At 38.9% G+C, this 27,231-nt stretch overlaps 1 protein-coding gene across 2 annotated transcripts in view; it reads left to right on the top strand.

Annotated features, from left to right (window-relative positions):
- pard3aa (par-3 family cell polarity regulator alpha, a) overlaps window positions 1–27,231 on the top strand; it is a 445,004-nt gene that overhangs the window by 237,462 nt on the left and 180,311 nt on the right. For both annotated transcript variants that reach the window (XM_079409545.1, XM_079409544.1), the window contains exons 12-14: window positions 887–1,072; window positions 1,168–1,338; window positions 18,369–18,507. In XM_079409545.1, the coding sequence (XP_079265671.1) occupies window positions 887–1,072; window positions 1,168–1,338; window positions 18,369–18,507 (496 nt within the window). The remainder of the gene's footprint in view (window positions 1–886; window positions 1,073–1,167; window positions 1,339–18,368; window positions 18,508–27,231) is intronic.

Below are 27,231 nucleotides of genomic sequence, written 5' to 3'. Positions count from 1 at the left end.
TGTAGCTCAAATAAATTGATTGCAACCACTTACCTTAAAAAAAATGAGTAAATTCAATGTATCATGTTTTTCAGTGCATGACTCATTAAACAGGACGTTTACAATGGTTACTATAGAGATCTGTGTTAGCACCTGCTGAGTGGATGCTGTCCTGTTAATGATGTTTTTGATTAATATTTTTAGTTTGCCTCCCTTGGCAGAAAATATGCCGAAATTATGGTTTAAAACTTATCATATTTAACTACTGTGAGCATCCTTCCTTTATAAAGTGACAAAACTATTTTTTTTAAAGAATTTTGTTTTTATTTGATTCCTTTTGTTATGTTTAGCTTTATGCACTTTTGTTTTTTTATTAAAGCTGAGGTATGTTATTTTATACACCATGTATGTCACAAAATGGATCTGCAAAATGTAGGGGTTGCAAACTTGCAATTTAGGGGGAAAAAATAAAAAAGTCAGAATTTTGAGGAAAAAAAATATTCTATGATGGAAACAAAACAAGTTTTTTCACAATTGTTTTTTTTTTTTATATAACTCAGAATTGCGATAATAAAGTTTAAATTGTGAGAGAAAAAGACACAATTACCTTTTTTTTTTTTAATACCATGATGGAAACAAGCTTCCATACTTTCCCTGCCTGTCATTGGTCAAACAGACAGAAAGCCCCGCCCCAAACTCATGCCATTGGTTAAACTGTTGCTATGCTGGGCTGATTGAGTTGCTTTGGAAAACACTACAGACACAGTGTTCATATGCATTGGTAGAATGAGTGGCTTATTTTTAGATGCATATTAAATTGTGAAAAAATATTTTAATATTGAAAAAAAAAAAAAATACACTTTCTATGTTTAACTAATATCATTTGACCTACTCTTTATCTCTTTAGAAAGAGCAAGATGACTTAATTTTGACCCCGGATGGAACGCAGGAGTTTATGACGTTTGAAATCCCTCTCAATGACTCGGGATCGGCCGGGTTAGGGGTCAGCGTCAAGGGCAACAGATCTAAAGAGAGCCATGCTGACCTGGGCATTTTCGTCAAGTCCATAATCACTGGAGGAGCCGCCTGCAAGGTGAGGAGCAGCTCTCTGATTGGCTACGGGACTCATCACTCATACTTGTTTTAATGTTCATAACTTTTAATATGTTCTTGCTTGTGCAATCACAGGATGGGCGGCTGAGGATAAATGACCAGCTGATAGCGGTTAATGGAGAGTCTCTACTGGAGAAAACCAATCAGGAAGCGATGGAGACCCTCCGCAAGTCCATGTCCATCGAGGGCAACAAGAGAGGCATGATTCAGCTGATCGTGGCCCGGCGGGTCGCAGGGAGGGGAGAGGTCAGTATCCACTGTCTGTAACGCACAGTAACCACAGATCTGTGTTTACATCCTATTATTTGGCTCTAAACTGTGGTTTGAATTCCCAAACATGCCCTTGGGAAAAAGAAGTGTGCTTAATTGAATTGAATGTGATCTAAAAGAACATTTCTAATAACTGTACTTACAGATAATAGAATATTAATGAAACAAAAGGCCACTCGAGTGTACTTAGAAATACACTTTCATGCACGTTCTACTCATGCCAAATTAAAAGTTTTACATTTAAAGTACATTTTAACTAATAGTTTGAATAATTGTTTGTCGTACTTTAAAGAAGTACACTGACTTTGATGTGTTGACTAATATACTAAAGCACATGTAAAGTACTTGATTAAACAGGTAGTTACTTAGTATTAATTGTAATGTTAATATATTTTAAGTTTACTAAATTCCAAATTCATCATTACAAATGTGTAATTACAAAAATATTGAAATATGCGACACAAGTGTCAATAGACATGACATTAAAGTACAGTATATTTTAGTTTACCCTACATTTGTTAGTACACTTTAACCATATTTCAAAGACAATAGAAATAATTATGAAATGACATGTACAATGTACTTAAAGTGGGACATAAGATCACTCTAAAGTTCAGATAATTCAATTTAATATTGCAGTTAATTAATATGCAAATCAGTATAAAGAATTTATTTTTCACAGGGGTGTACTAGTTTTTGTCTCTTGTTTTTGTTGCTTTCATTTTACTAGAAACAACTTGTGTCTGTCTGTTGAAGGATATTTCTGCAAAAACATGCCAGCATGAGAAATGCTTTTTCCTATAAAATGTGTAGAATAATTTCCTCAAATTAGCCCAAATTAAGCATTAACCTCACTAAATGTTATCAGACTTATTCAGAGTGACAAATCATGAAACTTGGGAAATTGATCATTGTTATTCAGCAATCATTCAAACATCAGGAATGTAGGAGGACAAGAAGCTTGAGTTTAGGCCCAATTATACCAAAGTGTGTCTCCAAACTGCTTGTGTGTTAAGGGTACTGTAGCAATGATACCGAGAGGTTTTCATTTCAATACAGTTCCAAAGATTCAGTCTTCCTGATTTTGCATCCTCTCGAACTAACATATTTGTTTGGATTCGTTGCATGTGAATGGTTTGGTGTATTAAAAAAAAGTTTTATTAATATTTGCCCAACACGACCTGACGATAATCTGACCCAAATTTGGATGAAAGCCGAAGGATGAATTTGAAAAGTATGTTTTGTCAAAATGCTGGGAAAAATAGTGTGCCATAAATTGAAAGATTGAACTCTGCATGACGTAAGGAACCACAAGCGTTGGTTTTACAGATGTGAGAGTGCTGATGGTGATTTGAGAGACTTGCACTAAAATGGCAACCAGATACAGTACCAAGTTTTCCAATAGTTCAGCGCAGGCCCTTAAATTCTGATGAAATGACTTTCATCCTTCATAAAGATGAAGGGAGCGGCTGTCTGAGCAGACAGACTGGGCTGAGTAGTGTGTGCGGACGGGGAAGTTTGACTGCAGAAAAAGTGAATTAAAGTGACTAGTTCTTATCAGACAGACACAGGAGACGGAGAGTGTGAGAGAAAGTGACACGGGGGATTGCGATCGAAAGCAATTTGACCGCTGAAATGCTCATGCTGATTTATACTGATAACAGATGGCAGTATGAAATATCAAATATCAACTTCAAATGCCGTCTTTTCCATCCCCCCTCTTTCCCCAATGCAATCCTTTGGATGTGTGTTTATGTTTCACTCTTTTTTTTGCCCGCACAGAGTCATAACATCTGAAAGTGTAATCTAACACTTATCTTTCTAAAGAATATACGACAGGCGCTTTGAAGGCACTGCGTTAGGAGGAGATGAAATTCAGAATGATGGCTGCTTATGGAAATGAGACGACTGGCGTCTCGCTTCGAGTCGAGAGGATGTTTCCCAGAGGAGGGTGTCTTTGCTCAGAGCTTGCTCTTTCAGAGCTCAAGGGACTTAATAGAGTCTCCTTTATGGTTCTTTTAGATATCAGCTTAGTCTCGGATGTTTTTTTTCTTAATTTATTGGGAGAAATAAAAATAGACAGTAACAAGGCAATGGATGGCTTTCAGTAAGAGTACAGCGCTATAAAATGAAAGTGGATCCTGTAGCTCAGATCATTTGCACTATTTGATGAGAAATGTTTGAATTTATGATGAAGCGGCACAATTTTAGACATTGATCAGATTTGTGCTGAAGCACGTTTTGGAAGGAGAACAATCCAGAAACTCTCTAATTGGTTTATCCATTGGATTTTTTCAACCACATCTTCTGCTCGCCAAATCTGCATTTATTTAATCAAAAATACAGTAAAAACAGTAGTATTGTGAAATATTATTCAAATTTAAACTATTTCAATACATTGTAAACTGTAATTTATTCCTGTGATCAAAGCTTAATTTTCAGCATCATTCCTCCAGTCTTCAGTGTCACATGATCCTTCAGAAATCACTCCAATGTGCTAATTTGATTATTTCTGATTATTGTCAATGTTGGAAACAGTTGTGTTGCTTCATTTTTTTTTCAGGATTTTTTTATGAACAGAAAGTTCAATGAAAAGCATTTATTTGAAATAAAAATATTTTGTAACATTTTAAATGTCTTTACAATTTAATATATCCTTGCCGAATAAAAATAAGAATTTCTTTCAAATAAAATAAAATTAACTAAAAATAAATAAATAAACAGAGTTACTGACCTCAGACTTTTGAATGGTAGTGTATATATATATGGAAGTAGCAATAATAATTACAATGTTTTATTCATGTCAAACATACATTGTGTAGGAAAAAAATCTAAATAATAATAATCATTTATTGTAAAATATTTTCAGCTGACTGCCACTCACTTCAGGACAATTCACTGTTAAATCCGACTAGTAAAAAGTGTCCTGTGTAAAAGCTTGATGTGATAGGAATGTGAAACATTATAAAATAAGTCTAAAAAAAATTATTCGGGGTTAGAAAACACATTAAAACTCATCTTACACATTGCTATTCATCAAAGCCTTTAGTCATATGTAGGCAGCCTTGTTTGTTGGTGAATCTGACTGCACCGCTCGTGCTGTATTTGTATTTGCGTGCATCCAGTGAAGACAGCACAACAGAGAGAAGAAATAGTAGTACCTTTTGTACCAAGTCTGTCTCTTCCTGCAAACTCACAAGCTGACTAAAATACAACGTATTTTGTAATCATTCACGGATGCACACAGAGAAACCCGCGACACACACCAAGAGCACACTGCTGCGCTCAGATCAGCCTTTATTAGCGGCAGTGTGGAGTTGATTGGACCTGTTTGAGAGCAGCAGACCTCACGCTGACTTCTGTCCCCCTCACACACACACGTCCCATCCATCCTCTCTCTCTCGTCCCAACCAAGGTCACCCGTCGCCTTCAGGAGCGCCTGGGCTCAAGGTCGCTCTTATCTGTCTTTCAAACAAAGATGAGGACAGTTGCTTTCATCCTTTTCATCCAACTTTGAAGTACAGCCGGGCTCCCGCTGTGTACCAACATACACCATAAATTGTGCTTTGATATGGCATTCAGAGAGAGGGAAAGCTGAAATAAGAAAAAAGAGTAGTGAAAGTTGAAAGAAGAGGAGAATGATGGATAGTGAGAGATTGCAGGGGCCACTGAAGGAATCAGAGATTGTGCGGCGCTGCTTTCTCTGACAGCTGGCGCTTTGCTACTGTCATACAGCAAATGCTGGAAAACAGAGGCCAGCATTAAAATGAATAAGATCCATCACTGTCCACTGGCCTGTGTGTGTGTGTGTGTGTGTGTGGAATTATGTTTGGGAGAAGCACATTATGTCTCTAGTCCTGAATGTGAATCGATGTCCTACACTGTCAATCAAAAGCTCTGTTCCAAAATACATCGTTCATTTGCTTATTAGTAATAGCAGGTATTCATATGTAAAGTGTGGTTCTACTGAAAATACATTTTTATATGTTTGGATTGATGATAAACATATACATCTGAAATGTACGAACACATTAGAAGCACATGTTTCACGAATCCTTTTAAAATATTGAATTTACTGGATTAATACTTTGATTTCATTGTATTTAACTGTATTTAAGTTAATAATTAAAAATGCTCAGTGTCATCACATTTAACTTTTCTTTATTCTGTTCTGTGAAGTTTCTGGTGCTATATTCAACTCATTTTGAGTTTTGCCAATGTCTAAACTTTCCAATTTTAGAATCATGTAATTATTACTTAATATAGACACATGCATTGAAATAAAAAAATCGTACAAATATACTCACACTTGGAGTAGTGCTTGTATTGTTAACTAAAACAAACACTTAAAAAATAGACTTAATTGAAATAAAGCTAAAAATTAAATAGAAGATAAAACCTTGCTGAAACAGGTGATAAAACAGGTTTATTTTGAGGTAATAAAGTGTCTAAAACTGAAATAGATGTATATATATATATATATATTAAATAGACATTTCTGTAGAAATATAAAGTTTTTTTTGATGTTTCTAAATCTGAGCGTACATACAGTAAATACTTTTATATGTTAGTTGCTGTCACTGTCTATAAAACTATACATCTAAACTTTATGTACGAATACTAATGAGATGAGGCTATAGCTGTCTTCAGATTCATATGATACATCTTGAGATTTAAGAGCATTATTTCTTCCAACCTTTTGGAGCAGCATTTGTATCTCGAGCAGCTTTGAAATGCTGTCTAGGACGGCATTTCATGATTTAAAGTTGTACAGTTTGAGCTTCTGACTGAAGGCACTTTCTCTTTGGGCTCGTCGATGGATCTGGGAAAGGCCTGTCATGGAGAGAGTGACCTGATTTTTGTCAGGCTCCAACTGTAAATGAAGGGTTTAATAATCAGCCGCTGACTTGAGTGAAACGCTCTTGTCTGAAATGGGTTTCAGATTGAGAAGTGAAGGGGAGAATCTCGACTATCTCTCAGACTGCCTTTGGTAATTGAAGCAGTGATGTTCTTCATAAGGGATTGTCGTGACCCAGATAATGATGTGATGTATTATTGGTCATTGCATTTTCTTCTTCAGTTCAATAATTGAGGCTGAGCTTCAGAGAGGCGGCGATTCCAATCGATGGCTTTCGCTTTCTATTAATATAAGTTCATAAGTTCCCAGGCAATTAAAAGTCTTGCAGTCATTTGAATTCAATTAATTTCTTAAAATACTTTAAAACTTATCAGGTTGCTCTACTTTGAGATTTACCGCTGTTGTAGTAAAATTATGGGACAAAAACAATATTTATTTTAGTAAACTTTAAGCAGAAATGGAGCTTTCAGTATTTAACGCACTTATTCTATACTATACTATTATAAATGTTTCGTATGAAGTTATCAAAGTTCACCAGAGTGTTCAAAGACAGCCTCTGAGGATTGTGAGTAATAGGAAGCGTATGCTGCTCTTCATAAAGGTCGGCATCTGAGCCTATCAGTGCTGGATTATTGAAATGAGAAATTAATACATTTCCCCCAGATTGAGTGTGTCCAATTAGTTTTCCCGCGCCTCTAGTGTGCTGTTAAACTGGCTTGTGTTCGTCTGTGACACAGCGCTGTCATTACGCTTCAGTCAGGAACTAGCAATGCAAAAATAGCATTGAGCTAAAACATTTTATTTAGCTTTTTATTATGTTATTTATAGTTTTTGTATTTATACATTATTTATAATTTTTGTAAGTCAACAGTAACAGAGATGTAACAGAGTAACTGAGCTTTTAAGCATGCATTAAGAGACGGGGGTGAAAACTTTTTGAATTTGAAGATCAAGGTAAATTTAACTTAATTTGTCTTCTGGAAAACATGTAACTATCTTCTGTAGCTTCTGAAAGGCAGTACTAAATTAAAAAAATATGATATTTAGGCAAAACAAGAAAAATTTACTCATCTTCATTCTGTTCAAAGGTTCTCTTAATGCATGGTTTTTCCTTCTGGAGCATCAGAGAGCGTTTGAATCTTCTGTAAGAGTTGCAAATGAGTCCCTCAGTTGTCCTCAGTGTGAAAAGATGGATCTCAGAATCATACAGTCATTGTTGGAAAGGGTTCAAATACACACAAATGCTGGAAAACCACAGAATGTGTGGGAGCTGAAGGGTTTTTCTGAAGAACAGCAGGCAGTTTAACTGTACAGGACAAACAAGGGACTCATGAGCAACTATCACTAAACAAAAAAAAACAGCTTTGGATCGTTCAGCTAACAACACAGAATTAAGAATCAAGGGGATGCAAACTTTTGAACGGGGCCATTTTTATTAATTCAGCTATTATTTTCTCTTGTGGACTATATGTAAACATCTTTTATGTGAAATATCTTATTCAGGTCAGTACTAAATAAACAATAACATGCATTTTGTATGATCCCTCTTATTTTGGTAAAATAATTAACATTTTGCAGATTCTGAAAGGTGTATGTAAAGTTTTGACTTCAACTGTGTATATGTATATGTATATATATATATATATATATACAGTGCCCTCCAAAAGTATTGGAACAGTAAAGAGAAAATTGCTCTGTTGGCTGTGGAGTCAAGACATTTGCAAATATGATTAAAAGATGAATATGAGACAAAACTACAGAATGTCACATTTTATTATTGGGTGATTCAACACAGATGTTTTACCAGCTAAGAAGTTCAGCACTTTTAGAGTTCATCCCTCTATCTGATGTGAGCATAAGTATTGGAGCAGTTGCCTCTCAGGTCTTTCTAAGTGATCAGCTGTGTCCTGCTGCATTAATTCTTCAGATATTAAAAGCAGGGAATGTGTCGTATCAGTTATATCCATTACTTCTGTATTCTGAATCTTGCATTCGATGATGACACACACAAACCAGGATGAAGACGAGGGAGCAGACTTTGAGAGAAAAGCAAGTGATTTGGATGCTAAAAGAAAAGAGGAAGTCAATTAGAGCTCTAGCAAAAACAAAGAGCATGGAGAAATCAAGAGTTTGGAAACCACCAGCAACACCAGCAACCAACAACTACCTGATCGGCTGAGAAAACAACAGTAGTTGATGACAGACAAATCATAAAAGCTGTGAAAATGAACCCTAAAAAACGTGTCTGTAAAATCAGCAACAACTTCCAGAAAGCTGACAATCTACTGTCCTCAGGAGACTTTGACACAGAATTACAGATGCTACACAGCAAGATGCAAACCTCTGACCAGCACCAAACATAGAAAGACAAGAGTAGAGTTTGCAAAAAAGCACAAATGTGAGCCAGAAGAGTTTTGGAACTGTGTTTATGGACCGATGAGACAAAGATGAACCTTTATCTAAGTAATGGGAAGCAAACATGTCAACTTTACTGATGACTTAATGTATGATGACAGAAGCAGAATGAATTTGGAAGGGTACAAAACCATCTTGCCTACCAATATTCAAGAACATGCCACCAGATTCATTGGGAAGTGCTTTATATTGCATCAGGACAATGACCCAAAACACCCTGCAGTTCAGTCAAGGAGTTTATAAGAGCAAAGAGCTTTGTAGATTACTCTCCGTGGAGGTGTACAGTAACTGGTAGATGTTTGATGCGGTCTGCTCTAAATGCCAGCCAATGAAAGAGAGATAAATGTAGAGTATAGCACAGCAACTGAAGCCTGGTTTACACTATTTGAACAAGAAGTGAGTGAGCAAAGCAACGACATGCTTGCGTTGTGCTTTTATACGGACAGCGTTTTTGCTGCGTAACCGAGCTGAGACACTATTTTGCACCTGGTAGATACATTTACTTACATAAATGTGCTTGAGAAGCATCGCTGCAGAATTCTTGCTGTTGGATGTGTTTTTTTTTTAATATATAAACACTTTTTGTCACTGAGCTGGCTGATTTTTGCCCCTTTTATTTTAACCAAAAATGTAAATTTGCTGAAAATGTGCTCAACCTAAGGCCATCCGAGATGTAGATGAGTCTGTTTCTTCATCAGATTTCGAGAAATTTAGCACTAGATCACTTGCTCACCAGTGGATGCTCTGTGGTGAATGGGTGCCGTCAGAATGAGAGTCCAAACAGCTGATCAAAACATCACAATAATCCACACCACTCCAGTCCGTCAGTTAATATCTTGAACAACCAAAAGTTGTGTGTTTGTAAGAAACAAAGTTGTTTTAATTTCAAAACTTTAGTAATTGCTAAAATACAAGTCTATAATCCATGATACTGCTTTCTCTATTGAAAAAGTAATCTGGTCTGAATTTGAAGCGAAATCTGCACAGATCAAGCACCCTTTACAAGCCAAAACAGCTCTAAACAAATATGTGGGTGGATTTTTATGTGAGAGAAACCAGGAAATGGACTTTTTCACTGGAGGAAGCATTATGAATTAATAATATTTGGCCAGAAGCAATAATTTTAAGTAAAGCATGTCTTAATGATGGATTTGTTTCTTACAAACACACAGCTTTTGGCTTCACAAGATGTTAACTGATTATTGTGATGTTTATATCAGCTGTTTGGACTCTCATTCTGATGGCACCCATTCACTGCAGAGCATCCATTGCTGAGACACTGATGGAATGCTACATTTCTCCAAATCTGATGAAGAAACAAACTCATCCTAATCTTGCAAGGCCAGAGGTTGAGCACATTTTCTGCAACTTTTTTTTATTATTCTGTGTAAATAAGTGAAAACTCTGCCAGTACATTAAGACAAAGTATACTTTTATACTTAAGATACAATATGGCTGTATTAAACTGTTAGTATCAGTGCGGTTTCAAATATAAATGTATCTTGTTTTAATAATGTTTAGTTCTGTTTAGTCCAGCAAAAATATCCATTTAAAAACACATTAAAGGGATAGTTCAACCAAAAATGAAAATTCTGTCATCATTTACTCACCCTCAAAACCTGTATGAATTTCTTTGTTCTGCCAAACACATAGGAAGATATTTTGAAGAAAGTTTGTAACTAGGCTGTTTTGGGGCACCATTGACTTCCATAATAGGAAAAAAAATACTATGGAAGTCGATGCTGTCCCAGAACTGCTCTGTTTCCCACATTCTTCAGAATATCTTCCTTTGTGTTCAGCTGAACAAAGACATTCATAGAGGTTTGGAAATACTTGAGGGCGAGTAAACGTTTACAAAATTTTCATTTTTGGGTGAACTGTCCCTTCAAGAAGTAATTTTTCAGTTCTGTAATCTGTTAATGAGTGCCAAAATAAATACTCTCTGCTTTAGTAATTGCAACTTTAGACTCTAGTTCATTAGCATTCTTATCAAACTTCATCCCCAATTATGAAAAACAGTGTATCTTGATTTTTTTTTTTTTACTGCTAAAGTGCCTCCTGTGCATAAAAACAGCCCATGTGGTTTGTGTCCACATGACGTTCATGAGAGCTGACATCAGGAAGGAAGTGCCATGCTGGCTACAGAAAACCATCCTGCTGAAATGAGGGTCTGATCGATTGTGTCTTGAGAGAGCTATCAATCAGCCTGACTGCTAAATTATGGTTTTATTAGCGTTGAGCCAGACTGCCGCTCCATGGGGCGAAGTGGGTCATGATGGGACGCATCCACACGCGCTAAGGCAATAAGAGAAGGACTTCTGGATCTGTACTTCATTAGTTTATTTACTCTCTGATGGACCGCTATGACTTGAGCTCACGGTGACTTACTGATGTCATATCACTGTGACTGGGATTCATGAGGATGACAGAGGCATCATGGGAAATGTAGTTTTGTGCCACAAAGAAATTGGAAATAGGAAAGGCTGGGTGTGTGGACAAGCAGGTTTGTTTGACTGGAGCTGTCCAGGGAGCAGAAGCCCGGCTCCGAATGAAGACGCTCTCTGTAATCCACTTATAACTCAGCAGGGAAACTCAATTGATGCACCTGAGAAAGTAATTGATTGAATGAAAGGGCAGTGTACTAAAGCACAGTGGCATTGTGCAGATTAGGTGTCATGACAGCCACTCAATCTGACTCACTCACACTTCTCAAGGTGAACAGAGACAGTTGTGTACCGAAGAGATCAGCGTAACTTTCATTTGCTCTTTGTTGTCGGTAAAAATGTTAAAAATTTTTTTAAATGCAGTTCAATAAGTAGTAGTAATAATAATAATAATAACTTAACTAAACTGATGTATTTCCAAACTCTTTTCCCTACAAAACATAATATATAAATAATACAATAAAATAAAAATGTTGATATTTAAATATGTTATGTTTATTATATGCGCACTGGTGCCATTGTCCTGTGAATCTATAAAATCTATAAATATTATGTATGTCATTATGTAAACATTATAAATGTATGTATCTGAAATTGGACAAAAATTTGATACTTTTAATGAACAACTAATTTTGATCTGTTCATATCCCTCTCCCTCCGGTCATGCTGTAGATGCCTCAAGAATGGGTGCTTTATCATGTGACGGCCTGTATTTATATATCAGCATATGTCTAGTATTCAAGCAATGGTCCCACACAGGTGACTTAGTTTAGCCAATCACAATAAAGGTCACTTACATAAAGAAGTCCTAGAGGTACAGTAACAAAAAAACTGCCTTTTTAATGCTAAATGGTCAGGGAAAACTAAATTGCAATTTTTTGGATTCAAGGAACCTTGACTAATGCTGTATTATATGTGGACTTTAAATGTGTAGAATTTGGCTCCTTTGACTAAAGCAGTTGTACCCATTCAGTGCCCTTAAGGCCATTGCACACTGAGTCCAAAATTTTCGCATGCGTTTTTCCCTTTTTTTCGTATTCCCCATCCTTTCATATCAAAATGCATGCTACAGATGTGAAAACGCAGAAAATCGAAAAAAAAATAAAACTTTGCCGGACGAACGTTTCGGAGGCAGTGTGCAAACAATGGGAGGTTGTACTTATTTTTAACGTGTGAAACTTTCAGACGAAAATTTCGGACTCAGTGTGCAGAGACCTTTACTCTCACCACTGAGAGAATTAATTCACCCATTATGGGGACACATAATAAATTGTCACTGGTTCAAAAGCACAGTATTCACAGGGTAAATTTGAGCAGTTCAACCCACAGCTGCACAGCCTCGGGCGCTTGTAGCCATCATAATCCACTTGAAAAATAGACTGAAATGTGTGGGAGAGGACAACAGATCTACCATAGAAAGGGGTTCATCTGCTCTCTATACAGTCGGGCAAATGAATGCCAGGAGAGGGAGAGAATGGGATTGGAGAGATGTGATATAGAGGGCTAATGAGGCTGTCTGGGTCTCTAGAGAGAGCTGGACAGAGCAGAGGCTGCATGTGACAGCTTAAGACCTGTAATTACAGACCGAGAGGGGGAGAGGGGCGCTGGATTAAGACCTCATAAACAGCATCAGGAGGCCAGCCCAGTCTGGAAATATGTGTGTGTGTGTGTGTTAGAGAAAGGATTAGAATGATTATATGATGCTGCTATGTAGACAAGGAGATTCTCACTGCCATCCAAGGTCAGAGAGGATTTTCTCAAATGTGTTTTAATGTAAAATATGAATACACGGTTGTGTATAATAGTGATTTTATCATGGTTAAGGCAAAATATGAAAAAGACCAGTGCTCAATTGTTGCATTTATTCCATAACAATTTTTTTTTTTTTGTGTGTCTGTGTGTGTGTGTGTATTTTCTGAAGGATATACTAGTAGAATGATTGATGGATGGATAGGTAGAATGTGATGGATAGGTAGATGGATGGATGGATGAATGGGTAGGAGGAAGGATGTATAGATAAATAGAAAGATGGATAGGTAGAATGATAGGTAGAGGGATGCATGGATGGATGGATGGATGTATTGCTAAAAGGATGGATGGACAGACAGACAGACAATGGCTGGATGGATAGGTAGGTAGAATGATGGATGGATGGATGGATGAATAAAGGTAGATGTAATGGATAGGTATAATGATGGTGTCACGGTTCTCTCAGGGAACACGGAGCAAGGGAAAGAGGAGACGAGGAAACACTGAGAATTCACAATTAGAGTCTCTAATATCCAGAAGGTAACACAGATCACAGGCAGGGAAGACAATTCAAGGACCGACAAACACTAACTAAAAGGACTGGGGCTTTTAAAGACAGGATAACGAGGGAACTAAGGTGACACACCTGGAATCAAATTAAACAATCAACATGAGGGAGAAACTGGGTCACAGAACACATGGGGAATAATCCTGACATTACGCCCCCTCCCGGAAGGTGCGTCCTCGGACCGTAGAAACATTCAAAGGGGAGGGGCGGGTGGGAACTTAGGAGGCGGCTCAGGAGGAGGACAGACACCCAGGAGGGGTCCGGCAGACAAAGACCAGGGGGGCGATGAAGGAGGGAGGAGCCAGGGAAGAGACAGGAGGGACCTGGAGCAGGAGGAGCACAGCTGGACCCAGGCCGCAACCCTGACGGTGGCCCACGGTGGAGCCGAGGGAGGGAGGAGCCATGGAGGAGGAATGGCCTCCTTCCGGTGGCGGAGCAGGTGGAAGAGGAGGCCGAGGCAGAGAGCCAACGAGCCAGGGGGATGCCGAGGATTCGGGGGCCAGGGTGGAGCCGAGGGCTCTGGTGACCGAGGCGGAGATCCGGAGATCTGCGGCGGAGCCGGAGCGACTGAGGACCAAGGTGGAGCTGGCGGCAGGAAGGAGCCGGTGGGACGGAGCGACGACGCGCAGTCAGAGGAGAAGAGTCCAGAGGCGATGGCGACCAAGGCTGAGCCAGAGGGACGAGGGAGCCCAGTGGAGCTGGTGGATCGACGGGTGATGGTGGAGGCGAGGGAGCTAGGAGCCGAGCTGGAGCCGCTGGGTCAACGGGCCGAGGCGGAGTCCGGGCCTCGGAGGCTGGAGGCAGAGGTGAGAGGGACACTCCAACTCTGGCGACGCTGGAGGATGGCAGTCCCACGGGGCGCGCACCGTAAAGATGGTGGGCTGAGGGAGAGCAGAGGGGCTGCCAGACGACAGCGGTGGAGGAGGCAGAAGAGGGTGGACATTTTAGAGGAGCGGGCAATGGAGGGCATATTCGAGGAGTGGGCACTGGAGAATCGGGAGCCCCCTCAGGGCTGGACAAGGGAACCAGAGACGAAGGAGGGCTGGATGGGACCCGCGAGGATGACGGAGAGAGGAGAGGGGGCAGTTCGATCTCCAGATCAGTCTCCCAGTCTATCAGATCCCCCTCCATGTCCATCAGATCCCCCTCCATGTCCAGTAATCCCAGATGTATAATCAGCTCACCCTCAGCCACATTGCAGGGGGCGAAGCTCCACTCCGCGCTCACACTGTCCACGGCTGGCTCCCTCAGGGTGGGCTCTGACGCCGGCTCTCGCACCTGATCTGACCTGATCTGACCTGTTGGGCTCAACTTCTTGAACGATCTTCCGCTCAGTTGCTCGGCTTGGCACTGGCTCGTTGATCGTAGCGGGGAATGGCTCTCCGTCATCGGTGGGCTCGGGCTGATGCTCCGCTCTGCAGGGAGATGGTGGGCTGGGCTCTGGGTCTGGAGTGGCGAGATCATCCTCATGAGAGACTGTGAGGGGCGATCCGTTTCTCACCAGAGTCCACTCCACGAAGGCAGCGAAATCCTCTCGAGGACCATCTTCGGACAACAGCGCTCTGCACGCGGTGTTGTAGTAGCGCGTCGTCCGGGTAGCTGGTGACGTTAGCTAACAACAGGACCAGTCGCGTATGGTCCTCCAGAGATCGGTCCCCCTGCCCCAGCAGGAGGAGGAGGAATTCGGTCCGGACAAGGGGATCTATGGGGGACAATGGAAACAAAAACACTGGGTAAAACACGGAAACAAAACGGAGGGTAGACGTAGAGGTAACTGTATTCGGTTGGTCCTTCTGTCACGGTTCTCTCAGGGAACACGGAGCAAGGGAACGAGGAGACGAGGAAACAGAGAATTCACAATTAGAGTCTTTAATATCCAGAAGGTAACACAGATCACAGGCTGGGAAGACAATTCAAGGACCGACAAACACTAACTGAAAGGACTGGGGCTTTTAAAGACAGGATAACGAGGGAACCCTAAGGAGACACACCTGGAATCAAATTAAACAATCAACATGAGGGAGAAACTGGGTCACAGAACACATGGGGAGCAAAACACACAAAACAGTCCATAATCCTGACAGATGGATAGATGGATAGGTAGAATGATATGTAGAAAGATGCATGGATGGATGGATGGATGAATTGTTAAAAGGATGGATGGACGGACAGAAAATTGTTGGATGGATAGGTAGGTAGAATGATGGATGGATGGATGAATAATTGTAGATATAATGGATAGGTATAATGATGGATAGATGGATAGGTAGAATGATAGATTGATATGTGAAATGATTGGTGTATAGGTGGATGGATGGATGGATGGATGGATGAAAGGAAGGATAGATAAAATGATAGAGGGATGGATGGACGGATGATGATTGGATGGATAGGTAGAATGATGGATAGTTATATGGATCGATGGTTGGAAGGTTAGATAGAGTGATGGACAGATAGATGGATGGATAGGTAGGTAGGTAGAATGATGGATGGATGGGTAGATAGATGTATAGGTAGAATGATAGGTAGAACGGTGGATGGATGGATGGATAGGTTGGTAGAATGATGGATGGATGGATGATGGTAGGTATAATGGATATGTATAATGATGGATAGATGGATAGATAGAATGGTTGATGGATGGATAGATATATGGATGGATATGTAAAATGATAGGTGTATAGGTAGACTGATGGATGGGTGGATGGGTAGAAGGCTGGGTGGAAGGATAGAAGGATAGGTAAAATGCTGAATGGATGGACAGATGGATGGATGAATAGGTAAAATGATGGTGGAGGTTTGATGGATGGATAGGTAGAATGACAGATGCAGGACAAACTAGCCATGCAGACTGCCAATCACAGCCTCACAGGAAGACAGACTAGATGGGGGTGTTTTAATACACATGGCTAATCCTGTTTGAGTAAACACTAGATTAGGTGAGATTACGCCTGGAGTAGGCAGAATAAATGGGTTTATTATATAACTGTTCACCTCCCTTCCCTCCCAAACACTGTGCCGTAAAAGATCTGTGTCTCCAACAAGCAGATCATTTCAACCAATCACCCTCTAATTTCTTTAAGAAATACTTCCTCATCTCGTTTTTATCTTCCTCTCATTCTGTCATGACTGTCAGACTTCAACAAAGGTTCATAAAACAAATCCTGGTTTTGTAATGAAAAGCTAATTGAGGAGAGTCAGGCTGAGCGGTTTATTTTCAGGCTGCCCGTTGCACTTGCGTCGGATGAAGTTGTAATTGCGTTGACCCCTTCTATGCGTGCTGTTTTATCAGGCCCAGCGAGATAAGTCAGCAGCTGTAGACTTCATTAAACATCTCATCTATATTAAACAGTCTGATAGTTTCCCTCCCGAATACAGAATTTGCTGTCCCCACCGCAGCGCCACAGACGTCCTGAGCAGATTGAGTAAGATATGTCTTGTGTGATCTGCATCCTGCTGTCCAGGATGAATCTGGATTCTCAAAATAATTTTTGGTTGCTATTGATCAGAAGACATCAGACTCATTCCTCCATACAGTATGTCTCCTCTGGTATGCATGGGAAAATAACACAGAGAGGATCCGGGCACACACAGCTTACCTGATCGTTAACTAATATCTCATACCCCATCCTTAGCTAATCAGAGCATGACGTTCATCTCACCTCAAATCATTGGTTTACCAGCAACTCTCTCTCTACTTGACTCTAGTTGACTCTTAGGCACTTGTATTTTCTCATAGTCAGAACTACTGTCTTATGTGTTTGATTGGGAATGTAGTAATCACTGTTATTACTACTAACATGATTGGGAATGTAGTAATCACTGTTATTACTACTAACATTTAAGTTAGAGATGTGCACAAACCTCTACCCGACAAGTATTTAACCTTGATGCATAATGTGCCCTGTACCATTTGTGTTACAAACATAAAATTGTGAGTCTACATTTCTAAGCTGTCAGACTTGTAATGTTTTCCCGGTGGACTATAAATCAAATGATGATGGATAAGTGGATGGATGGGTAGAATGATGATGGATAGATGATTGGGTGGATGGATGGATGGATGGAAGCAAGGATGAATAGAGGGATGAGTAGATCAGTGGTTTTCAAACTTGTTCCTGGGGACCCACAGCTCTGCACATTTTGCATGTCTCCCTAATTTACACACCTGGGCAGGGGCGTGTCTACGTGGTGGCCAGGGGTGGCACCGCCCCCCCCCTGAAATTTGGCTGGCCACCCCAGGTGCCCCCCCTACCAGATGTCTTGCGATAGGCTTGTTTTTAGTTAATGAATGGGTGGATAAGTAGAATGATGGATGACTTGGGCGAGAAAGAAAATGCTTGGCAACTATTGACAACACCCTAGCAACCACTCAATCACATGCTGAAGCACATAAAATACCTTGCTTCACTGTAAGCATTCCCAAAGTTCCCTTGAGGCTTGTTGCCATGAGCTGTGTTTAAAAACAGACCTTGGACCTTGGTCTTCTTAGTTGCCAGAACCCAGGTGGTAAGAATGGGAGAGGAATATTACAGACCCTCATCTCAACACAGCCTCCTTCAGGAGTAGTTCCTTTGGGAGAAAGTGCAACCTTCTCACGATCAGACTTACCATGAGGGAAATGTATAATGCTAAGGACATAAGAGCTCACAAAGGACTTGAGATCAGACCACACTCACTAGCCTAGTCAAAAGAGCACAGTAACTACTGTTACCATTAGTGCCTGGGGATGAGACACTGAAGATGTACTCTACAAGCTGTGCAACAACTGTCTTCATTGTTCAAAACTAGTGGGGTTAGAAATTAATTTATACTACTTGTTCTGTGGTTTTTGTTACATATGACAAAATTTAGAGACATTTGTGCTTACAGCAAGAAACACTTTTCTATAAAGGCTCAATAAAAGTAGCAGCGGAAAGATTAAAAAGTAAGCCAGTATAAAGAAGTGTATTTTTTTTTCTTTCCTTCCCAGGAGGCTCCAGGTAGCCCGCCTGTACCTTTGAACTCTCCACAAGACGAACATGAGCGACGGATCTCTCAGTCGCTGTGTCCCGGAGAGAGCCTGGATGACAACCACACCCCACGACCTCCCATGATGGGTAGAATGATGGGTAAGTTAAGAAAAACACTCAAATAGCCCTGTCATTTCACACAAAAATGGCCAGAGCTTTCTCAAATCAGCTAACTCTAATTTTTATTTTTTATCTAGTTTGTAAATGACTTATCAGTCTGCTGGTAGTTTCCAGGTGGCTCCAAGAGGATATAATTGATTTGGCAAAGATAGTGATGTTTATAACATTTTATTTTATTTTTTTCATGTGTTTAAGGGATAGTTGGTCTTTTTACAGGTAGTCCCACACCTGTATGACTTTATTTCTTCTGTTGAACACAAAATACAATATTTAAAAATGCAGGGAAACATACTTTGTTAGACACACGGCCTGGTTAACTAGATGTCCTTGAGCTCACCTGTTTGCTCAAAGGGCTATATCTGGTGAATTATGAATTATTTCATTAAAAGAAAAAGGGACAATTCACATGTGCTTTGAAGTCATAGTCATTTTTATGCTCTGCAAGACTATGTATGCACACGCGCTGTCAGTATATGTCCTGACCTTCTGTTTCCATTTCCACCTGTTTCCACCTGACACATACGGTTTAAATGCACAGATGAATGAGCAGCCGGACACACGCAGGCTCAGCCCAGCCAGACTCAGCATGCTCCTGCGGTTTTGTAAATGGGGGTTAATGTCATTTTCAAGCCCCGTGTCTCATCCAGCATGACTCTTTCAAGTCAGTCCTGATTTCTCTCAAACTCCGCTCTAGTTCTAGTCCTGCCAGACAATTGGAATCGGCAGACCAATCCTTTCACCGTCATGCTTGTCATTTCACAATCGAACAATCTTGAACAATAAGCTCTTTAGTACCTGACGCAAACCCTCTTCTTCCTCCTCCTCATCCCCCTGCTTTTCTTTCACCCCTCGATTTCTTCTCCATCCTCCTGTTCTGACCTTGTATACTAAATGCATTCACATCACAGTGTGACGATGAGTAAGTCAATGACTTCTCATTCAGCACAAAGGCGTTTGATGGCCGATTGCACCTGCTAAGCCCTCTACCTTTTTTAATCATTATTCTTTGTTTTGGCCCCATTTTATTATTTTTGTTGACAGTATGGACGGTAAATGATGGTTTTATTAAATTATTTTAATTAAATGATTACTATTATTGCTACTACTACCACCAACACTTAATATGTCTTTATTAAGCAATGTATTGGTGAAACTTACTATTAAAAAAATAAATAAAATTATATATATTTAAATAGAATAATAATAATTATTATTGTTGTTGCCGGTGCTTAAAAAAAAAAGGTATTATTTTATTATCGATAACAATGATACTCATTAGCTTCAATATTTTAGAAATGCATTTATTATTAAAAGTTTATTTTGTTTATAATAATAAAACTGTAACGAGGAGTCAGTGACTTTAGCATCCATGTGCAGCTTTATTAAAACAGAATGCAAATCAAACAGGCAGAGTTCAATCACGAGCTTCGAACACAACGTAGGTAGGGCAGAATCAAAGTCAGAGTTCAGGCTGAAGATCAGGGCTGGTGGCAAACACACAGGATAATCGAATAACAAGGCAGGTTGAATCAGAATAAGCAGGCAGCAGAGAATCAGAGTCCAGTAAACAGTCCAGGTCATACACAGGGAATCATACATGCAGGAAACGCTTGGAAATGTTTGCATGGCAAGACAAGACTTCGCAATGAGGTAACTGAGGGAACAGCTTAAATAGGTCAGAGTCAATGGGAAACACCTGTGAGTGAAATCAGCCACAGGTACGGGGAATTGGAGTCAATGACAAAAACGTTTATTAAATATCAATATCAGGGATACATATTAATATTTAAAATGATTATTTATTTATTTACTCAGTCAATACATCTCATGAACACTCAACAATAAACGTGGAACACACAACTAATACATTATCCATTCACCACACTCACTTATTTCATTTTTATTTTTCTCATTTCTAATTTCTAAATTGCACATACTTGACCTGTACATACATAGTTGTCTATATTATATATATATATACATTTTTTTTTTTTTTTTTTTTTGCTGCTTTGTACATTGGTTATTGGCTATTTGTTGTTATTTAGTTTTTATTATCTGTGTCCTGTCCTGTTGCTGTCCTTCTGTTGCACTGTGGAGTTTCTGTTACTACAACAAATTCCTTGTATGTGTAAACATACTTGGCCAATAAAGCTCATTCTGATTCTGATTCTGATTATTGCAGTTATTTATTGGTTTATTTATTATCAGTCTTTTACCTTTTTTCTTTCTTTTTTTTTCCTTTTTGTCTTCACTTCTCATTCTGTCCTAGTTGGTTTGCACCAATGTATGCATCGACACTTTCTTTCAAAAACCCAGCGCCAGTGCAGAGAAACTCTAAAACTTCTCAAAATGCAGCACTTCAGAGAGTTTAGCTGTACATCTACTCCGGAGGAAAGTAAAAAGGCAAAAGTTTGAGAAAGTTTAGCTGAGGGAAGATGGCACGCTTCAGCTTTTGTAGGCCTGACACATTGTCATATATCTCATAAACTTGCACCGTGCTCCTGAGGATTGTTTCACCACTTGTCTGTAACTTGCATGACACATTATTTTTGTTTGTAAAAATGTGAAAAATGCAACAATAACACATCACACATTAAATAGCCCATTGCTGACATTCTGAATGACAGAATGTCTGTCACGTAACTTTACGCACTGTAGGATATGAGGACGGACCTTAATGTATGGACTCTGTCGCGTTTGTCAGAGGTCGTTTTCTAAAGGACCAAGGTGGAGACCTGACTGACAAAGCGTGCTGCATCACTGTCAGGAGAATAGTCTTCAGCAGCCACAACTCATTTCAGACATATTTGCTGTCACTCAGGAAGGAGCAGACATGGCAGGGTTTGAGCTACAAGGTTAGCGAGATAATGTCGTCTCGCATGCCTGTTATGACAGGCCAGGATGAGGAATGAAACTTTAAAGCTTGAAAACAGACTGAAATGAGAGAAAACTCAGAGGACTAAAATGCTATAAATATAAACTGGTAGATGATGGGTAAAATTTATGTGACTAGATAAAGTTCAACAAGGAGAGAAGCTCATGGACATAATGGTAGAATATTTCTTATTTAAAAAAAAAAAGACTAGATAAAGGAAAGTATACCATGCAGTAGATGTTGGATTATTGTTGCCTTGTAAATTCAATTTGCTCTTAGTGACTCGTAATCCAAAGGTTGTGGGTTCGAGTCTCGGGCTGGCAGGGATTGTAGGTGGGGGGAGTGAATGCCCAGCACTCTCTCCACCCTCAATACCACGACTGAGGTGCCCTTGAGCAAGACACCAAACCCCCAACTGCTCCCCGGGCGCCGCAGCATAAATGGCTGCCCACTGCTCCGGGTGTGTGTTCACGGTGTGTGTGTGTTCACTGCTGTGTGTGTGTGTTCACTGCTGTGTGTGCGCACGTTGGATGGGTTAAATGCAGAGCACGAATTCCGAGTATGGGTAACCATACTTGGCAGTATGTCACTTCACTTACACGTTAAACACAGTTAAAGTGACACACAGATGGACTTTTTCCTTTCATTTAAGGGGAGGGGGTGTACCAATTTGAATTTGCCCTTCACAACTGTTGATTTCCAGAGAGAAGTACCTCTAAAGTGTGTGACGGGAAAGGTTAGCCCCATTAAACAGTGTAAATAGGCACTGTGGCCAAGGCTCGCTCCAAAAAATGGCTTATATGGGTGCATTAATAGTACTTTGTGTAAAACGAAGTTTCTGTGACTGGTGCCTCTTGGAGACTCACTAACCATATTCTGCCCATAGAGAGACATTTTGAGGAATATTCTGAATGAATCTATCTCTGAATGACAGTCATTAAAGTAGTGAATGCCTTGTGCACTTGAGGTAATCATAGTGGCAGAATATTTTAGCGTGAAGTAGTCATTTAGACTACTCCCGGAAATCATTTAAAGTACCTTTGAACAGGGCAAAAAATCAATAAAATGAGAAAAATAAGCCATATTTTGGATTAACATGTATAATACATAATAACATTATAACGTTATGGATTAAATGAACACCACGGTATTTTGTGAGAGTGGTAATTTTGAGGTCATCATTTGTGACATTTATAAGCTCTGTGAAGTGTGTATGTCCGTGTGATTTTGGCTAACAGCCCAGCTAACAGGAAGCCTTCGTTCTGGCAATGTTCTCTTAAAGTTATGAACAAACCTTCATCCAGGAACCTTAGAATATAATGTCTGTGTAAAGTTATTTGGGTCTTTAATAACATTATCAAAACATTAGCACATTATTTATACATCCTTCATGGAGCGTTTTTCTGAAACATTTTAGTTGGACATTGTTTTTATTATTTATTTGCATTTAAAAATTGGGACTTTTTGAATTTTAAGAGAACATTCAGAAGTAACGTTTTCAGATAGGGTTAGCTTTTAGCTAGCAATATAGCTTGTGATTCATCTATGATTTTGAGTAGTAGTTTAGCTTTGAATTTAATTAGTGGATTGGCTAGTGATTTGATTTGGGGTTTTGGTCAGCTTTCAGTTAGCAATAAGTTGTGTAATTCAGCTACAATTGTACTAGTGCTATACCCAGCCTGGTCTCATTGTTTATATGTAGGTATTAGTACATAACATTTACAAGCACAAAACATACAATTTTGTATGTTTTTATTGATGCTGAAACGTACAATTTGGACTTGTTTCAACGTTTAAAACGTACAAATTGCTACATATTTTAGCTAAAAAACGTAAAATGTTTACGAATCTTTTACACTGCCCTCCAATAGTTTGGAAACACCCCTGGCAAAGTGTGGTTTTGGACGATATCAGCATAAATCCTTATTATTTTTTGGTGCAAATACATTAAAGTAACTTGACATTATCATTGAAGACCAGCAATAAAACATAATAATGGCAATATATACACGTCAAAGTCAGACATGCCCCTTTGCCAGCTGTGGTGCCTGGTTACTTGTTTAAACTTGGCCCAGGTTTTTAAAAGATTTCTGGGTCAGCACACCTTAATACTGTAGCTTCAACAACTGATTGCCAATTCAAAGTCAATGTTTGAATAAACTGACAGCTCTGATGCCCAGATTATGCAGAGCTGTAATAACTGCTAATGCTGGATATTTTGATTAATCAAAAAAAAAAATTTTTTCAATGTATAAACTGTTTATGTAATAAAATACGTTTTCGTAGTTTGTGTTGTCCCTTATCAGTGCAAAATGATCACAAATTAAAAAGGATTCATGCCAATATTGTCCAAAACCCCAGTTTTCTAGGGCGGTTCCAATCTTTTGGAGGGCAGTGTATATCATTAAGATATTTGTGTCAATGCATTTTTATCATATTATCTATAAGCGATTAAGATTGTTAGACCCCTTAACCTACCCCCAAACCTAAACCTCTACCCATTTTATAGCGAATAAAAAAAAAATATAAAATGTAATAGACTGAAATATGCAGGGAAATGACCAATTTAGTAACAAAATAGCATTAAAAAGATTTTATAGTCGCTAATCCCACTCCTACCTCTAAACCTAAATTGAATCAAACTAAATTGATTCCTTTTGTAATTATGTTGCGTTTTTGGTTCTTTTTTTTTTTTGGTTCTATTGTCAGTCACAGCATGTCGGAGAAAACACCTTTTGTGTTCCACGGCAAACATTAAAAGTAAATATTACATGAAAAGTAATGGTTAAACGATTGCGGAAATGTTCACTCTTTAAGGGTTTAGTCTTGGTGAACATTGTGTATTCTTCGAAACACTTTGGCAGCAGAAATCACACAGAATAGAACAAAATGTTATAATTTCTTAAGTAAATAAGTAAGCAATTTAATAATGCAATTGAAAACATAATGCCAGTGATATGACAACTGAATACAATAATAATACAATTAATGCCACAAATTCAATGTTCATAAGACTGCATTTGTAACTTGTTCATATGTAAATAACTTACGTTTTAGGTGTCGTCAGTGCATCATTATTGTACATTTAAATGCTGAAAATACGTCAGTATTGTATGTTATAGTGTTATAGTTTGGCTAGTGATTCGGCTTGCAATAGCAGCTGTGTTATGACAGTTGTTGTATATGTTTAATATTAATATTGAAAGTACTTTTAGTCACTTGACAGGCACTTTTATCCAAATATGTGGAATGCTACAACAAAATTGATTCATCTGAAGGAGATGCCGACATGAGGAAAATGCTTTGGAATCTCATATATCACAGTGCTAATTATCTTCTTTAGACTTTTTATTCCTCAAACATAAAACTAATTAACAGTAAAGCTAATGTTGCTTGTCTTTTCAGCTGAATTAGTGATTAAACGTAACTGCTTCAAAGTTAAACTGGTTTGTTCATGTGCCGTCTCTGATGTTTGTTCTACCACAGATACATTAGGTTGTAAATGAATGAATCGTGAAATATAATCTTGTAATATTTTATCTTAATGCACTTTCTGTTTAGTATCTGTTCTAATATAAAGACATAAGAGCATGCCTGTGAGGCAGAGTGATGGGCGGGGCTATTAATCTGACAGTATAGTGCCATCACATTGATTGGCCGCAGTCGCCGTCAGTCAGATTGATTGGCGGCGCTGTCGGTGGCTGTCAGTGGGAAGGGTTGGCGGCTGTGAAACTGTGTGAAGATGTAGCATATACACTCAGCCTCACATCAATCTAACTGGCAGTGTGAATCCGTCTCTCTCAAGCCGCTACTACACAGGCTACTTGTCAAGGTATAATGCAGCAGGTGGCTGATACACGTCTTGGGCTGAATCAAATGAGCGTTTTCTTCTTTTTCCATCTCTCTTTTCCTGGTTCTTTTGGCCAAGACTCGGAGGGATAGACTGTTTAAAGGAGTAGTTATTTTAAGAAAAGTACAAAAAATAATCAAGTTCTTGACAGTAATTTCTTTGACGTGAGGTGCATTAGCATTCGTGCTCACTGTGAGCACTATTTTGTCCAAATTGAAAGTTAAGCCGGTAGAGGAAAGTCACACTGTGTGGCAAATTGAGATTCCTTCGCTTACGTCTGGACGTGCTGTTTTGCAAAGAACCTGTTAATGAAAGAATGGACAGAACGAAGGGATGGAAGGGTTTTATGGTGGTTATGCGTGGTCAGCATCAGGAGCTGAAGAGTGTGGAGGAACAACTTTGCAAAGTAAATGTGAAAATTCACTTCACTTCTTAATGGCTGGACAATTTTGCAACATTTACAGGCCATTAATGTTTTAAACAGGTGTTTTCTCACTTTATTTTACACGAGCATTTTATATATATATATATATATATATATACACTATATTGCCAAAAGTATTCTAATGAACATGTTTGACTACTTTCTGCAGACCAGTCAAGTTCTTCCACACTGACTCAATCAATCATGTCTTTTTGAACCGTGTCTTATACACAGAGACACTGTCATGTTAGAATAGAAAAGGGTCCTGTCCAAACTGTTGCTATAAAATTAGAAGCACACAATTCCCTAGAATATTATTATATGCTTTAACATTAAGATTTGTACTCATAGAAATTACTAAAGTAGTCAAACATGTTCATTAGAAGGGGGTATATATATATATATATATATAAATGTGCCTTGGTAATTATTGTGTTTTTGCAGCAAACTGTGTAAAAAGCAAGTCAGTTGCAGCAGCATATTCAAACTAAAAGATCAATCGTCGTTTTCTTTCTAACATTGTCATTTTGTTAGCCCAACACCATGAGTGTTTTAACACTATGGACTTTCTAGCTAAACTTCTGATGGTAAAATATGCAGTTCAGTGGATTTAATTCCGTTTATCGCTTTACACTCATTTTAATTCTAATTTTATTTGACTCCGATTGATTAAAAAAAATAAAAATTGTTTAAAAGGACGAAAATAAAATCTATTAAAATAATTATAGCAGTTTATATTGTGATTATATTATTTCCCAAATTATTATTATTAACCAATGTTAAGTACTTTGGGGTCAGTATGTTTTTGAAATATATGCTCCATTTCTTCAGTGTTAGGATCATTTTTAGGATTCTTTGATGTGTAGAAAGTTCAAAAGAACAGTATTTATTTGAAACAGAAATATTTTGTAATATTATAAATATCTGTACTGTAATTTAAAGTGCCCTTGCTGAATAAAATTATTGATTTCTTTAAAAAAAAAAATAAAGGGACACCAAACTTTTGACAAACCAAATTTCATATCCTCGCCAAAGCCGATTGGCTGTATTGCTCAGTCTATAGTTGGGGCAGACATATAATCTATAAACAGACATAGATACATCAGCCAAGAAGTTGGGCTTTTAGTATTTGACTCTTTCATCACTTCCCTGCATGAATCTCGATGTTGTGACCTTCTTTTCCTCAAGGAATGTTTCTCCATGGATCTCTGCTCTCTTGTGAATGGCACTGTACCAGAACTAGAATGACAAAGATATGCTGGGAATTGCATCACGCTAACAGCGCCTCCTCAGCCTCCCTCGGCTTCCCTTAATTGGTTTGTCTGCGCCTGTCAGATTAACACACTCGCTGTATTAATCTGCTGATGAAGACTACAGGATAATGAGAGCTGTAATGCTAACAGTGGGAGGGTTGATGGGAGATAACAGATTTATAGAGTGACCACAGAGAGACCCAATCACTCGCACAACAAGAAGACCTGCTCTGGTGGCTGTGGCCACCTGTGACCTGTGATATTGCTGTGCCATACACTGCTCTGGGACACGAACTCTGGA

Source organism: Barbus barbus (assembly GCF_936440315.1).
Source record: "Barbus barbus genome assembly, chromosome: 46".
Taxonomy (NCBI): domain Eukaryota; kingdom Metazoa; phylum Chordata; class Actinopteri; order Cypriniformes; family Cyprinidae; genus Barbus; species Barbus barbus.
The sequence above is the reverse complement of the archived record's forward strand: the minus strand, read 5'-3'. Positions and strand labels throughout refer to the sequence as shown.